Source organism: Ascaphus truei, chromosome 1 (genome assembly GCF_040206685.1).
Source record: "Ascaphus truei isolate aAscTru1 chromosome 1, aAscTru1.hap1, whole genome shotgun sequence".
In the NCBI taxonomy this organism is placed as follows: Eukaryota; Metazoa; Chordata; class Amphibia; order Anura; family Ascaphidae; genus Ascaphus; species Ascaphus truei.
Window position 1 is genome coordinate 467,698,053 of NC_134483.1, and position 17,779 is coordinate 467,715,831.

At 49.3% G+C, this 17,779-nt stretch overlaps 1 protein-coding gene across 2 annotated transcripts in view; it reads left to right on the top strand.

Annotated features, from left to right (window-relative positions):
* Positions 1 to 17,779, top strand: part of LOC142463726 (uncharacterized) — a 79,802-nt gene that overhangs the window by 16,168 nt on the left and 45,855 nt on the right. For both annotated transcript variants that reach the window (XM_075566629.1, XM_075566628.1), the window contains exons 8-10: positions 1,942 to 2,005; positions 5,326 to 5,414; positions 12,708 to 12,786. In XM_075566629.1, coding sequence (XP_075422744.1) covers positions 1,942 to 2,005; positions 5,326 to 5,414; positions 12,708 to 12,786 — 232 coding nt within the window. The remainder of the gene's footprint in view (positions 1 to 1,941; positions 2,006 to 5,325; positions 5,415 to 12,707; positions 12,787 to 17,779) is intronic.

The following is a 17,779-nucleotide window of genomic DNA, read 5'->3' on the forward strand; positions in this document are numbered from 1 at the left end:
GTGTGCCCTGCTTATAGAGCAGGGGTGGGCAACTCCAGTCTTCAAGGGCCACCAACAGGTCAGGTTTTCAGGATATCCCTGCTTCAGCGCAGTCAAAGACAGCCAGTGATTGAGCCACCTGTGCTGAAGCAGGGATGTTTTAAGAAAAACCTAACCTGTTTGTGGCCCTTGAGGACTGGAGTTGCCCACCCCTGTTATAGAGGGATGACATCCAGTTGAATGAGCACAGCTAATATCATTGTCTAAAAGGGATTGCTTTATTTAAGTATCTGTGGTTACACAATTAAGAAAGTGAAGCACAAAAACACTGTGTTTTCCAGGTAATGCTGCTGTTAGAGCAGCTAAGACAATTCAAACCAGAGCAGAGCACATGTGGAAAAACAGCCAATGTCTTGATGAGTTGAGCACGGAGCTAAATTACAACGTTAGCCATTCTTAGTTGACTTGACTTAGTTAAGTTAGGTTAACGTCATGTTAAGTGATGTAACAGAGCTTTGTGGATCTTAGAGTGTGAGCTGAAAATAGTTCAAATAACACGTCCACCTTTTAGCCACAAAGATTTGGAGGCAGTTTTATTCTGGATGATCAGTGAATAGTAAAAGTTACCATATGATAGATACTTTACAAAACTACTACAGTACTAGAGAGATGTTAGGTACATACAGAGAGAGACACACATAATAATGAGATGAGGGGCGGCAGGGACACAGACATGTTGCAGGTGTAAGGATATTAAGAAGAGACACAGGAGGATTCAGAAGACAACAAGGTAAAAACTCATTGGATATCTGAATTCACACTACTGTATCTCAATTTAGGGCTAAAGCCATCTACACAAAGGAAGTTATGGTGAGGGATAAAGTGACACAAACCTTCCATCGTACAGCAAAAAAAAAAAATACAGCTATGAGGACATTCAAGTCTCAGACAGGCCCACACCCTGCCTTTCCCCATAGTCACTCGGCATAGAATGCGTCCGCTGCAGCCAGGGATTCTGGGTAATGACATACAAAAGAGCACTCATAGTGCTGTCTGTGAGTAGGTTTGCTGACCATGTACTTCTTTATCCCAGGCTTTGCTGTAAAAGCTGTGTAATGCGGCAGACATAAGCTTACAGGGGATCCATGTTAAAATGGATAAGAAGCAAAAAGTGAGATACTGCGAGTGCTCATTTGCATATCATGACCCAGAATCCCTGGCTGCAATGGAAGAATTGTCCACTGAGTGACTATGGGGATAGTTAGGGTTGTGGACCTGTCGGAAACATGTGAATGTGCGCATAAGGGTTTTTGTTTTTAAATCTTTGCTCAAATTAGGTTGGTATTTTACGGAAATGTGAATAAAATTGTAAATTTAATACCCAGCCAGATGTACTTAAAAACAAATTCACGTTAGATTATACTGTAGCTATAAATACACATTGGAGTTAGTTATGCAAAGAAAATCAGATGTGGAGATAGGCAAAGCTTAAAGGAATTATGTTTTGGAGACTATAAAGCACTGGAAACTTGCCAGAGTACATTAGGCTTAGATCTGCACATCCAATAAAATACCAAAAAGATGCTCATTGATTTAAAGAAGGACTCACATAATAACTCTCACTGACATGCTCCTTTTTTCACCTTTCTATTATGAAGGATAAGGGAAAGGAAAGGGGAGTATATGGTTTGGTCCATGATATTTTATTTCTACTTTCTGTAATGACCCTATGTATCATGTAGATTATTATTTATCAAAGTCTCCATGCTACAAAATGACCACCTAGAACAAAATCTGGGGGGGGGTTGCAAACCGGAAGGAATAATACATACGAGACCATTATGCATATCATACTCTGGTACAAAACCAACAGAAGAGTTATCGCAATTAAAAATGCAATTAAAAAGCAACAGCTTTGCTGAATAGCATTGGTTAATAGTTTTTTATTTTGTTTGTTTATAGAAAAGATAACCACACTGCTGATCTACCTGGAACACCACTTCATATCACGCAAGATTTAGAAATGGTATGTTGCCTGTCTTGTATATAAAGGGACACGTCTAAGAGGATTAACCCCTTGAGTGCCCGGAGGAGTTACGGCCCCTCCAGCTCTCACAATTACGTTACCGCTTCCCCGAAGTGACCATGTGTTTGTTCCGTCACCGAGGAGTCCCCCAGCGTCCATTTCACTCATAGATAGCAATCGCCCCTAGAAAAAAAGAGCAGCAAGATTAAAATTGAGCTACTATGTCATGCGGCCCTTGGAGTGCCAGACCCCATGACATAGTAGATACGGCAATAGAACACCCAAAGGCTTAAGACATTCTTCTATAAAATGAGTTTAACCCCCCCTTTGGGATTACTATGGCCTTAAGGGGTTAATTGCGTGGGCCCACACAGAGTAACGCCCCTTCCCCATCACGTTGTGCTGGGGTAACTCAGCAGAAGTTAGGCCCAGTCCCTTTCTGCCTGGAGAGAGAGTCATCAGGCTGGGGTATAAATAGAAAGGAGGAAGCTTCTGGAAGTCAGATCCCTGGAGGAGACACAGAGGCCGGATCTCGGTGTATATAGTAAGTATTTATGTAAATAGATAGAATAGGATCCCCTTTTTATTGTTTGACAGTTAGGGACAGTATCCCAGTTAGATAGTGGCCTTAAGAATGATTCATTGCTGCTCTCTGAGTTTATATACTGTAGTGACAGCCTTTGCCCTGAGGGGGCTTCACAGTGCACAACCCGGGGGATAGTTGGACCAGCCCCATAGGAGGGTCCATAGCTGGCCCCAATACAGGTCGCCATGAGGTGGCATGCAGTGCCCGTTAGAGGGACACTGAGCACCGACAGAGAGAGAGCAACACAAGGCCCGACAGGGCCCCTAAAGAGATGAAGCCCCACTTAAGACGCACAGAAGATGGCTATACAGCTAAACCCCGTTATAACGCGCCTCGTTATACCGCGATTCGGTTATAACGCGGTTTTCCCGTGGCTCCCGTTTTTAAAAAAAAAAAAAAAAAAAAAAATTTTTAAATTTTTTTTTTACATTTTTTTTTTTGCACACTGCACACACTCACTGCACACACACTGCTCATTGCTCACACTGCCACACTGCACACACACTGCACACTGCACACACACTGCTCATTGCTCACACTGACACACTGCACACACTCACTGCACACACACTGCTCATTGCTCACTGCCACACTGCACACACACTGCACACTGCACACACACTGCTCATTGCTCACACTGACACACTGCACACACACTGACCACACTCACGCACACTGCACACACACTGCTCATTGCTCACACTGCCACACTGCACACACACTGCACACTGCACACACACTGCTCATTGCTCACACTGACACACTGCACACACTCACTGCACACACACTGCTCATTGCTCACTGCCACACTGCACACACACTGCACACTGCACACACACTGCTCATTGCTCACACTGACACACTGCACACACACTGACCACACTCACGCACACTGCACACACACTGCTCATTGCTCACACTGCCACACTGCACACACACTGCACACTGCACACACACTGCTCATTGCTCACACTGACACACTGCACACACTCACTGCACACACACTAATCATTGCTCACTGCCACACTGCACACACACTGCACACTGCACACACACTGCTCATTGCTCACACTGACACACTGCACACACACTGACCACACTCACGCACACTCACACACACTTACGCACACTCACGCACACTTACAGACACTCACACACACTCACACACACACCCACACACTCACACACACTCACACACACTTACACACTCACAGACACTCACACACACTCACACACACTTACACACACTTACACACACTTACACACACGTACACACACTTAGACACTCACAGACACTCACACACACTCACACACACTCACACACACTTACACACTCACAGACACTCACACACACTTACACACTCACAGACACTCACACACACTCACACACACTTACACACACTTACACACACACTCAGACACTTACACACACTCATAGACACTTACCCACACTCACACACCCATATACACACACACACTTTCTCTCCCATATATACATACACACACACTCTCTCACTCTACACAGACGGGCCGCGACCAGCACCACCACCCGCTCCCCCCCCCTCCTCCCGCGCAGGCAGCGGGAGCACCGGGGACAGCGGTGGGGAGAAGAAACCCCCCGCTACAACCTCCATGCAGGCAGCATGGTTCTGAGGTAAGCGGCGACCTGAGGGACATCCCCGCTCCCATCTCCTGCCCCGCGGCCTGTCCCGCGGTGACAGGGTGAAGCGGGGACAGGAGAGACATCCCCACTCCCATCTCCTGCCCCGCGGCCTGTCCCGAGGTGACAGGGGGAAGCGGGGACAGGAGGGACATCCCCGCTCCCATCTCCTGCCCCGCGGCCTGTCCCGCGGTGACAGGGGGAAGCGGGGACAGGAGGGACATCCCCGCTCCCATCTCCTGCCCCGCGGCCTGTCCCGAGGTGACAGGGGGAAGCGGGGACAGGAGGGACATCCCCGCTCCCATCTCCTGCCCCGCGGCCTGTCCCGCGGTGACAGGGGGAAGCGGGGACAGGAGGGACATCCCCGCTCCCATCTCCTGCCCCGCGGCCTGTCCCGCGGTGACAGGGTGAAGCGGGGACAGGAGGGACATCCCCGCTCCCATCTCCTGCCCCGCGGCCTGTCCCGCGGTGACAGGGTGAAGCGGGGACAGGAGGGACATCCCCGCTCCCATCTCCTGCCCCGCGGCCTGTCCCGCGGTGACAGGGTGAAGCGGGGACAGGAGGGACATCCCCGCTCCCATCTCCTGCCCCGCGGCCTGTCCCGAGGTGACAGGGTGAAGCGGGGACAGGAGGGACATCCCCGCTCCCATCTCCTGCCCCGCGGCCTGTCCCGAGGTGACAGGGGGAAGCGGGGACAGGAGGGACATCCCCGCTCCCATCTCCTGCCCCGCGGCCTGTCCCGCGGTGACAGGGGGAAGCGGGGAGCGGAGGGACATGCCCGCTCCCATCTCCTGTCCCGCGGGATGAATATGCGCTAAAGCGCGGCGGCCATTTTTTTTTCTCGCGACCCCGTTAGTAACGCGGTGGTCTCGGGGTGGACCCCGAGACCCGCGTTATAACGGGGTTTAGCTGTATTAGGTATCATAGGGGATCAAGCCCCAGCACCTCTCTAGGAGCCGGGCAGGGAGGGTTACATGTGCATAGTCCTTGTGTAAGTTTTCTAGTTTGGTCATTTGAAAATCCTTAGTGTACAGCAACACCGCAGTATTTTGTAAAACAGGTCCTGTGTTTCAGGACCAGCACTTGCTTGCTGAAGTAGTGGAGGAGATGATGAATGGAGCCTTAACTCATGCACCTGAAAGGATGGATCCAGGCAGCGCAGAGTATCCTTTCATGGAAAAATAAATCATTCACTTTCACAAGAAGCTGTACAATAAGTTTGCGGATATGGAAGTTGCTAAGCCCGCCAGAGCCTTTGTACTTAACATCATTTTTCTGAGATGCTGAAAGGGGCAATCCCTCATAGGGCTGCAGAGCACTACATGGTGTTTTTACAGTTAGTTTGTAAACTTGATGAGCTGGGACTTGGGAGGGGTTTGATTTCCTCTGGCTGCTCCCGTTATGTCTGATGTCAGGGTGTGTTCAGCAGGAGTTTGCACATCCCAATCGCCCTCTTTCGTGGCTCTCAGATAAACACAGGATGGGATTAGAGGAAACACTGGGTAGATAAAACACCCCCTATTCAGAGGACCCTAAGAACATGCAAGTTGTAATTCATTTCCAGAGAAAAGGAAGGAACCAATTAGATTGTTAATTTATTTCCAAAAGGTTGTTCTTTTACTGGCCACGTGAGCTGCAACTTTAACTGTAAGAAATAATTTCTACAACTTCACATCATGGTAATAAACATAGCCCTGTATTCTGTTCCACTCCCGTATATATATATATTGACCTCCTCACAAAGCAACTCTATTTAGATTACCTTCAGGGCGTAACTACATTTTTTGGGGTCCTCTGCAAAAATGTTTCAAGGGCCCCCTAAAAAAGAATTATTTACACCGGGGTCCCCATGTCAGCGACCTTGTGAGCACCTCTCCTCTCATACACCACCTTGCTCTCAAATGCTCAATCCCACATGTATTTCTCTCCCTCCCTCACACTCCCCCATGTATTTCTCTCCATCACACTTTCCCATGTATATTTCTCTCACACTCCCCCATGTATTTCTCTCACACTCCCCCATGTATTTCTCTCACACTCCCCCATGTATTTCTCTCATAATCCCCCATGTATTTCTCTTACACTCCCCCATGTATTTCTCTCCCTCACACTTCCCCATGTATATTTCTCTCACCCCGTACATTTCTCTCCCTCCAAACTGCCCCCATGTATAACAGCTTAGTGTGCCTACTGCGTGGTTTACTTACACCCCCCGAACAAACTGAGACGACACCGTTTTGAGGAAGTAAAAATGGTCACACCTTTATTGTTTTAACAATACCTGAAAATAACTGTCAGCCATAATCTTAGTCCTTTGTCATCCCTATTCTCGGTATCTTCCGGCGGGGGGAGCCCTCCTTCACCCACCCTAATCTACCGTCCACCAGGAGAGACACTTGGGAGCGGGGCTGGGGGGGGGGCTGGGAGCGGGGGCTGGGGGGGGGGCTGGGAGCGGGGCTGGGGGGGGGGGGGCTGGGAGCGGGGGTTGGGGGGGGGCTGAGGGCAGGGGGGGGGGCTGGGAGTGGGGGGGAGGGCTGCTGCTGCTGCTTCCGTGGGGCTGCCGATGCAGGAGGCTGGATTCTGCTGGGCTGCTTCATTGTGCTGGGGATCGGTGATCACGATCGGGATCCACAGGGACCTGCAGGGAGGAAAAAAAACAGAATCAGTGATCAGTTCCTGCAAGCGCAGGGTTTAAATAGCCCGCCCCATTAGCCCCCCCCTTGTTGATTCGCGCGCAAATCCACCAAACCTCGTGGTGGGGGGAAGGAAAGGAAGGCACATTAAGTACCCCCTGCAGGCACGGAGCCATTATTAACGCGACGACCCCATTTTGGGACCTCTGCTTCTTCTTTACCATCCCTCACACTCCCCTCGTGTATTTCTCACCCTCCTTCACACTTCCCCCATGTATTTCTCTCCCTCACACTCCCCCATGTATTTCTCTCCTTCACTGCTCCCACCCATGTATTTCTCTCCCTCACTGCCCCATGTATCTTTCCCTCCTTCACTGCCCCATGTATTTCCCCCTCACTCACTGCCCCATGTATCTCTCCCTCCCTCACTGCCCCATGTATCTCTCCCCCACTGCCCCATGTATCTCTTCCTCCCTCACTGCCCCATGTATCTCTTCCTCCCTCACTGCCCCATGTATCTCTCCCTCCCCCACTGCCCCATGTATCTCTTCCTCCCTCACTGCCCCATGTATCTCTCCCCCTCACTGCCCCATGTATCTCTCCCTCCCTCACTGCCCCATGTATCTCTTCCTCCCTCACTGCCCCATGTATCTCTCCCTCCCTCACTGCCCCATGCATATCTCCCTCCCTCACTGCCCCATGTATCTCTCCCTCCCTCACTGCCCCATGTATCACTCTCTCACTGCCCCATGTATCTCTCCCTCCCTCACTGCCCCATGTATCTCTCCCCCTCACTGCCCCATGTATCTCTCCCCCTCACTGCCCCATGTATCTCTCCCTCCCTCACTGCCCCATGTATCTCTCTCTCCCTCACTGCCCCATGTATCTCTCTCTCCCTCACTGCCCCATGTATCTCTCCCCCTCACTGCCCCATGTATCTCTCCCTCCCTCACTGCCCCATGTATCTCTCCCCCTCACTGCCCCATGTATCTCTCTCTCCCTCACTGCCCCATGTATCTCTCTCTCCCTCACTGCCCCATGTATCTCTCCCCCTCACTGCCCCATGTATCTCTCCCCCTCACTGCCCCATGTATCTTTCCCTCCCTCACTGCCCCCATGTATCTCTCTCTCCCTCACTGCCCCATGTATCTCTCCCTCCCTCACTGCCCCATGTATCTCTCTCCCCCTCACTGCCCCATGTATCTCTCTCCCCCTCACTGCCCCATGTATCTCTCCCTCCCTCACTGCCCCATGTATCTCTTCCTCCCTCACTGCCCCATGTATCTCTCCCTCCCTCACTGCCCCATGCATATCTCCCTCCCTCACTGCCCCATGTATCTCTCCCTCCCTCACTGCCCCATGTATCACTCTCTCACTGCCCCATGTATCTCTCCCTCCCTCACTGCCCCATGTATCTCTCCCCCTCACTGCCCCATGTATCTCTCCCCCTCACTGCCCCATGTATCTCTCCCTCCCTCACTGCCCCATGTATCTCTCTCTCCCTCACTGCCCCATGTATCTCTCTCTCCCTCACTGCCCCATGTATCTCTCCCCCTCACTGCCCCATGTATCTCTCCCCCTCACTGCCCCATGTATCTCTCTCTCCCTCACTGCCCCATGTATCTCTCTCTCCCTCACTGCCCCATGTATCTCTCCCCCTCACTGCCCCATGTATCTTTCCCTCCCTCACTGCCCCCATGTATCTCTCTCTCCCTCACTGCCCCATGTATCTCTCCCTCCCTCACTGCCCCATGTATCTCTCTCCCCCTCACTGCCCCATGTATCTCTCTCCCCCTCACTGCCCCATGTATCTCTCTCTCCCTCACTGCCCCATGTATCTCTCTCCCCCTCACTGCCCCATGTATCTCACCCTCTCTCACTGCCCCATGTATCTCTCTCTCCCCCACTGCCCCATGTATCTCTTCCTCCCTCACTGCCCCATGTATCTCTCTCTCACTGCCCCATGTATCTCTCTCTCCCTCACTGACCCATGTATCTCTCTCTCCCTCACTGCCCCATGTATCTCTTCCTCCCTCACTGCCCCATGTATCTCTCTCTCACTGCCCCATGTATCTCTCCCTCCCTCACTGCCCCATGTATCTCTCCCCCTCACTGCCCCATGTATCTCTCCCTCTCACACTGCCCCATGTATCTCTCTCTCACTGCCCCATGTATCTCTCCCTCCCTCACGGCCCCATGTATCTCTCCCTCCCTCATGGCCCCATGTATCTCTCTCTCCCTCACTCCCCCATGTATCTCTTCCTCCCTCACTGCCCCATGTATCTCTTCCTCCCTCACTGCCCCATGTATCTCTCCCTCCCTCACTGCCCCATGTACCTCTCCCCCTCACTGCCCCATGTATCTCTCCCTCACTGCCCCATGTATCTCTCCCTCCCTCACTGCCCCATGTATCTCTCCCCCTCACTGTCCCATGTATCTCTCTCTCACTGCCCCATGTATCTCTCCCTCCCTCACTGCCCCATGTATCTCTCCCTCCCTCACTGCCCCATGTATCTCTCTCCCCCTCACTGCCCCATGTATCTCTCTCCCCCTCACTGCCCCATGTATCTCTCTCTCCCTCACTGCCCCATGTATCTCTCTCCCCCTCACTGCCCCATGTATCTCACCCTCTCTCACTGCCCCATGTATCTCTCTCTCCCTCACTGCCCCATGTATCTCTTCCTCCCTCACTGCCCCATGTATCTCTCTCTCACTGCCCCATGTATCTCTCTCTCCCTCACTGACCCATGTATCTCTCTCTCCCTCACTGCCCCATGTATCTCTTCCTCCCTCACTGCCCCATGTATCTCTCTCTCACTGCCCCATGTATCTCTCCCTCCCTCACTGCCCCATGTATCTCTCCCTCTCACACTGCCCCATGTATCTCTCTCTCACTGCCCCATGTATCTCTCCCTCCCTCACGGCCCCATGTATCTCTCCCTCCCTCACGGCCCCATGTATCTCTCCCTCCCTCACTGCCCCATGTATCTCTTCCTCCCTCACTGCCCCATGTATCTCTCCCTCCCTCACTCCCCCATGTATCTCTTCCTCCCTCACTGCCCCATGTATCTCTTCCTCCCTCACTGCCCCATGTATCTCTCCCTCCCTCACTGCCCCATGTACCTCTCCCCCTCACTGCCCCATGTATCTCTCCCTCCCTCACTGCCCCATGTATCTCTCCCTCCCTCACTGCCCCATGTATCTCTCCCCCTCACTGTCCCATGTATCTCTCTCTCACTGCCCCATGTATCTCTCCCTCCCTCACTGCCCCATGTATCTCTTCCTCCCTCACTGCCCCATGTATATATCCCTCACTGCCCCATGTATCTCTCTCTCCCTCACTGCCCCATGTATCTCTCTCTCCCTCACTGCCCCATGTATCTCTCTCTCCCTCACTGCCCCATGTATCTCTCCCTCTCTCACTGCCCCATGTATCTCTCCCTCCCTCACTGCCCCATGGATCTCTCCCCCTCACTGCCCCCATGTATCTCCCTCCCCCTCACTGCCCCCAGGTACCTCCCTCCCTCACTGTCCCCTGTGCTATCGAGCCCCTCAGCATTGCGGGGTTTAGCGACATGGTCGTTACGCCATGGATTGCCTACCTCACAATTGTCTTAGTTTACTTTTACACAATGACTTCTTATCTGCTCATTTTCTTAGTTGACAACATATTTGTACATAACTGGATATATATCTAGATTGATAGATCGATAGATCGACATCTTCTCAAGGATGTCTTCTTTCTACCCCCTTTGTATCTAAAGCCCTCTCCCGCCTTAAACCTTTCTTGCTGACTGCCCCGCACCTCTGGAATGCCCTTCCCCTCAGTACCCGACTAGCACCCTCTCTATCCACCTTTAAGACCCACCTTAAGACACACTTGCTTAAAGAAACATATGAATAGCACTGTAGATATTCTGAACACATGATACATAAAGCTTGGCCCCCTGCAGACGCACTTACCAGAACTCCCTCCTACTGTCTCTGTACGTTCTCCCTACCTACCAATTAGATTGTAAGCTCCTCCGAGCAGGGACTCCTCTTCCTTAATGTTACTCTTATGTCTGAAGCACTTATTCCCATGGCCTGTTATTTATATTATTTGTTATTTATATGATTACAACATGTATTACTACTGTGAAGCGCTATGTATATTTATGGCGCTATATAAATAAAGACATACAATACAATATATCTATCACTGTATAGAGAACTGAAGATCTTACACTTTTGGGTGCTGTGACTCAGGGAAGAGTACAGTAAGTCTTTGTCTAAATGGAGCTGATACTGAGATTCTCGCATGGTTCTTCCAGATTAAAGGAAGTGCATTTACCAATACACCACTCCTCGTTTCATAGGCAGACCCTCTAGAAATCATGCGTTCAGCTCACCACGTTCATTCTGTACCAAAAGTCAACCCTACATGCTACAACTAGAGCTTCTCCTCATTCTAAAATCTTCCCTAAAGTCACCCCAGCCATCTTCCTTATTGTATAACAAATTATAAATAGGAAAACTTCAAATAAAAATGTGAAAATATACAAATGTTACACTCCAAAAAGGAAGAAATACGAACAAGTGTGAATAAATAAATATGCGAGAAGAAAGAATTAGGTGCACTCACTGGATTGATGTAACTGCCTCAGGAGTACAGCGATCATCCCCAGCTGTGGAGACCTATAATCCAGGACACATCCTCCTAAAACAAGAAGGAGCCGGCACTCCAGAGGTCGTCATACAAAAAAAAAGAATTTTAATCCACACAGATCAACGTTTCGGTCAAACACACCCCTACTTTTGTTAGCAAATGTTACACTCCAAAAAGGAAGAAATACCAACTGGTGTGAATAAATAAATATACTGTATGTACATCTAAAGCATCAGGTAATCAAAAATCAAAACCTCATAACATCTCTGATATTGGCATATGGCATTTCCTCATGTCCACTGTCCACCCACGTTGCTTCTTCACTAGGGCTGTTCTTTGATTCCCAGGAGGATAAGTAGCAAAATGATGCAGTTTACCCCACACCGGAGCAGATATTTGCGACTGCATTATTTTGCGCCAGCGTCATATGTATGAAGCTTGACAATCTTGTTTCTCCCATTTGGTGCAGATCTGGTTGGAGCATAGGTGAACGCCTCCTAAGGCTAAGTCACCGGTGGAGGGTGCTGCACGCGCACCTGGCGGCGCGTGCACACCTTAAAACTGCGGTCTGTAGGGAGCGAAGGGAGGCGTAGGGGGGGCGCGGCCATGACGGGTGTGGGGGTGGCTATTGGTCACCAGTAGCTGCGCTCCCATTGGTCCGAGGTATCTGCCCTCGTGTTGGCTCCCAGCGCACCACGTGACCGCGTAGAAACATGGAAACCAAACTGGGGCCTGCCACTATTGAGGTGAGTGATTGGTGTGCAGTGTGCACCGCCGTCACCACCGGGAACCTAGCCTAAGCCTGGAGCATTTTTTTAACCTGAAGAGGAAAACTGGCAGCTATAGGTGCTACCTTTTAGCAATCTCATTTTAATATTGCGTTGAGACTCTCCTCCCATAACGCCTCCTATAACCACTCCCCAAACTGCTTAGTGGCGCAATTTGGATAAAAAAGTGGAGCAAAGCGCCTAGACACATTGATGCACCTCCATGCAGTGTTAAAGTGACCCAATATGCACCAGTCTTCGAACAATGCTCAAGTCTGCGACACTGGACACCTACCCCCACATCTCCTATTACATATACTCTATTGTTGTTGTTGTTGTTGTGCTTATTCTGAGATCCCCAGGTCTGTATCTTTTAGAAGGTATTTTCCTTGATTATGCTGCTATAAGACAACTGCACATGAAACTGAAGTCAGCAATGTGTATGGATCTTTCCGTCCATCTTATTGCGGAGGAAATTATCCTGGAGGTCAGTATTGATCTAATAGTAAACCTTTGAAATATGTTAATACTTGAAATTGTGGGAATGCTTCTTTTGCAAACTTAAAATAGCAGAATTGAGCTAATTTGGGAACAATAGATAATAACATAATTGAGGTTTGCGTGAGCCTTTATACAGTTTTAGCACCTTGCTTTATTAATGTCTTTTCCCACATTGCTTAAAGCAGCAATTCCCCCTCCCCCCACCTACAACTGAGCTCATCCACGGTCCTCCAACCTAAATGCCACCCCCACCTGTTTCTGAGATATTTGTCAAATTTCTTTTTTGTGCCGGTGTTTCAAGCAAAACACCTACAAATATGATCGCGGGGTCACCAACAGACAGTCGCAATCTCCCAATTATGTTGCAGCTTTCTATAACCAGCCAGAGTAAGGCTGATCCACTAAGTTATATCTCATGAACCGGTCGGTCCCCAAAGTTCGTGTGACAGCGGATTGTTTCAGTTCGGTCCCCAGGTTCAAGTAATATATCCCACAAAACGGCGAGCAGGGCGGACTGCTGCTTTAAAGTATGCCATTGTTTTGTCAATATCCTACGTAAGGTATTAGATGCTAGAAAAATAATTAAGCTACATGGGTCTATTTTCTAAAGTCTTCCTGTGCGCAGCTGGTGGTGACGCTGTGCGCAGAAAAGAAACTTCAGTGATAGAAATTAGGTTTCCTCCTTTGATAAATCCGGTGCAATTATTTTGCCACAGTTTTGCCGTTAGAAGACTGCCTGCGATACAGAGCCTTGTGACTTTGCACATAAGCCTCGTCACCAATGATCTGCGAACAAAGAGACGGCCCTCTATGAGGCCGGCCATAGTCCGCGCGCATGCACAAAGCGCGACGGCGTGATCACATTTTGAAAAGACAAGAAATTTGTCTTTTGGTGCAGCTGCCAAGCGATGGCCACGTCATGGCGGCGGTTCAGCCAATGAGGGCGAACCAGCAGCGTAACGCCATGGCCGCGCCCCCGCCACCCCCACCTGTCGTGAGTGATCTGAAATATTTTGGTTGGGAAAAATACGGTGCACTTTTACACTGCCCTACAAAAATATCCCAAAGCAAATAGACATTGCAAACATAAATTGGCCTTATGGAGAAGTGAAACAAATGCTGATCCCTAACATCAAATATGTTCTCCTACACCCAATATACCTGACTACAGGCATACCCCGCTTTAAGGACACTCACTTTAAGTACGCGAGTAAGGACATATCGCCCAATAGGCAAACGGCAGCTCGCGCATGTGCCTGTCAGCACGTCCTGAACAGCAATACCGGCTCCCTACCTGCACCCAAGCTGTGCGCATGCGGGGAGACTATAGAGGCTGTTACAAATGCGTTATTTACATCAGTTATGCACTTATATGACGATTGCAGTACGGTACATGTATCGATAAGTGGAAAAAAGGTAGTGCTTCAGTTTAAGTACATTTTCGCTTTACATACATGCTCCGGTCCCATTGCGTACGTTAATGCGGGGTATGCCTGGAAATATGAGAGCCTTTAAGCAGATATATGTAATGAAAAACTATATTCTGCAGCAGCTTGTCTGTAGCATTTACAATGTTTTGCTGTGGCTTGGGATAGTCCACAAATGTAGGTGGGTGGCACAGTGGTCGACTGGTTGTTAGTCTTATGGGATACAGGTTAGTAGCTTCTTACTGAGGCTACACGAGCTTAGTAATGGTAACAGACAAATACAAATACACATACAGTACATATCTTTTGGCTACAAGCCCGTAGTTTATAGCCAAATAACATAACAAGCTGAGGGAACGAGGGACCAAATAAAAGCTAATAAAGCAGAGTTAAATATTTGGAATGTTTCCTGGAAAGAGTTCTGAATTATTAAATCTGTGATGCATTAAATCATTAAAACAAAAAGGGAAAAATAAAACAAAAAAAGTTGTACACAGTAATTCAAGCATCTTATCATATACAGTATTTATATAGGTTATTAATAATAATAATGGAGTTTGTGAGACAATGGCCCTTATTCTGTAGGGTGTATGAAGTGCAGATAGCGCGTTATCGCAGGAAAAGGCCCATTAAAGTCAATGGGGCTTTTCATGCGACAGCGAGTCATCTGCTTGTAATACACCTTACAGAATAATGGCCATTGTGTGGTACAGATATATGACAATGTCACAATTAGCCTATTTTAGTGTTAAGTAGCTCTTCTGGCAATATTCTAAGAGATCTATGAAGACTGCAAAGCGTTTATACACACTATTTGTATTTGAAGCACCCGGTTCTTAATTTAAATAATTAGCATGTTCTAAAAGCAAAGTTTTCAGCTTTCCTGAACTGGGGGTACCCGTAGCTGATCTGGGGGGGGGGGGAGGCTGACTTCTGAGGACCCAGGGTTTATGGTACAAATGAATTTAACATTTTTGCAGTTTCTCCAACAACAAAAAAAGAGAACTACAGTGTGGCCACCGGTGTCACCAATACCGAGCCACAATATCATCTCCCAATGACCAGAGAAGATGTCACAGCTTTTTATTGGCCGCATGAACGAGCCCTGATCTGGTGGCCATTTTGTGTTCACCAGGTAAATATTCTTACCTGGTGGACAAAGCAATTCAGAGCTGGTGACCTGGGGGGGTGGATCTGCTGATCTCTTCACATGTAAAAGGGGCAGTTCCCACTGCATGTTTAATTAGGGTTTTTGACATTTTTAAAGATTCCTTCACAATACTGTGTCTGTTTCCACATCTCTGGCTTTTTCATGCTCACTATTTTCTTTGTACAGGGTGAAACAAGCACAAACTCACACGCAGAGTGAGCAAATAATCTGAGTGATAGTGTTTGGAATACAAAACTTAAAGTGGTGAAATAAATAATCGTATAATACAATAGAAGGAAGGTAGAATGCCGCTCCAAAAAAAAAAAAAGAACTTGTTTTCAAAGTTGATAAGTAACAGGAATTCAGAGTGCAGAATATACTCCGATGTGTATGTAAAAAATGACGAAAAGAACATATAGTTCAACACTGTAGTACTCAATCAAAAGTGGGTGGATAGAAAGTACTAATCCCACTCACATGTTGGTGAATATAAATCAGGCGTTGGGTCTGAAAGGATTCAAGTATCTTCTTTGCAAATATCAACGGGTCCAAGATGTATCTCAGTATATATTGGAAAACTGCTTCAGAAGTGCAACATTAAATAAAATGTTTGACAGGAATTTTTGCCAACTCACAGATTGACTGGTTAAAAAAAATCGCCTTAGACCATCAATGTCTTCGTAGAGTCGCTGCAGCATACCCCCCTTCCCCCCCGGCCTCCTGTGACGACATGATCTGGATCAGCTGTTGGAACGCGGGAGAACTGCGTCTAGGGCCTCGTCCATGGTAGAAGCGAGCGCGCAGGCGCTCAAGTGCCTTGACGTCAGACGCTCATGTTGATAGGGCGATTCCTGGCCAGCTAGTTGCGCGCGTAGGGGTGCGTGACGGGGGGTGTGTCCGTGACGTCACGTGAGCGGTTCACTGAACCACGCATGTATCCAGGGCAAGTGCGACAAAAACAAAAATATTTGTCTCTGCAAGCATCGTATCACGGAACGCGTGGAGTATGGACGGGGGGATTGAGTTTCAGTGTTTTGAACTCGAGCGTGCTCTCATCCTGGACGAGGCCTTAGGCCTAGGACATAGTAATTGGAAGCTCGCTGAGCCGTGCTCCTGCTCTGCCTCGTCTGCTGAAAATGGGGCTTTATTCTGTCCTTGCAGGCGAGGCAGTGAGCGCGCTCTGGGGGCGGGCGGAGGCGGAGCAGAGGTGGAGCGGAGGCGTGTCAGGAGGCTGAGTGGGAGGCGGGGCTAGTCCCCCGCTCCCATTGGATGGGAGCGGTCACGTGACCGCTCCTCCGCTTCCCCGAGCGGCAAATTTCAAACTTCCCTGTCTGTTCCAAGTTTCTCAGCCTCCGCACGCATCAGCGCGCATGCGGAGGGGGAAATTATAGCCGTGCTGATGACAGATGCAGGGGCTTTGTGCATCTGCTCAGAGCGGCTTAGCCCGCCTCAGCGAGCTTAAACTTACTATGTCCCAGGCCCTAGGCTGAGTCCCTGCTGCTGCTGACCACGCTTGGTGCGGTTACCCCTTTGCATGTGAATCTTCACGCTCACGCGGCGTGCGGGCATGCACGCTGTCCCAAGCTTGGTGTGACAAGGGAGTTTGACTTTGGAGTGCAGAGAAGGGTCACATGACCCGTCTCTGGCCAATGAGGGGAGAGAGGCAGTGTAGACTGGGCGGAGAGATGTGGAAGGGGGGGGGGAGAATGGAGGGACACACACACATTGACACACACACACAGCACGATCCAGCCAATGACACGCCACCTCCCTTAATAGCCACGCCCCCCCCCCTGCTCCTGCTCTAAAATTATTGCAGGACAGCAAACGCTCATGCTTGAAGAGTTGGTGACGTCACCACTCAAGCATGAGCGCAGTCAGCGCCAGCAGGGACTCGGCCTTATATGGAGGGAGCATCTCCGGCGTCTCTACTAAGACCTTGATGGTCTTAAAGGTGATTTTTAACCAACCAATCTGTGATTTGGCATTTTTTTTCCTGTCACACATTTTATACAATGTTGCACTATATTCTGTAGCAGTTTTCCCAATATATCCTGAGATACATTTTGGATCCATTGATATTTGCAAGGAAGTTACGTGCATTTTTTCAGACCTACCGCCTGATTGATATTCACCAACATGTGAGTGGGATTGGTACTTTCTATCCACCCACTATTGATTGAGTTGACTGAGCCACCTGTGCTGAAGCAGGGATATCCTGAAAACCTGACCTGTTGGTTCGCCTTGAGGACTGGAGTTGGCCACCCCTGCACTAATACATCACTCACGGGGGGTTATTAAACAAAGTCTCGCCTGCAAAACAGGTTAAAAATAACCCCACATGTTTTCCTTTGATAAATCTGGTGTATTTTCTTTGCACCAGTTTTGCAGTTGGGAGACCT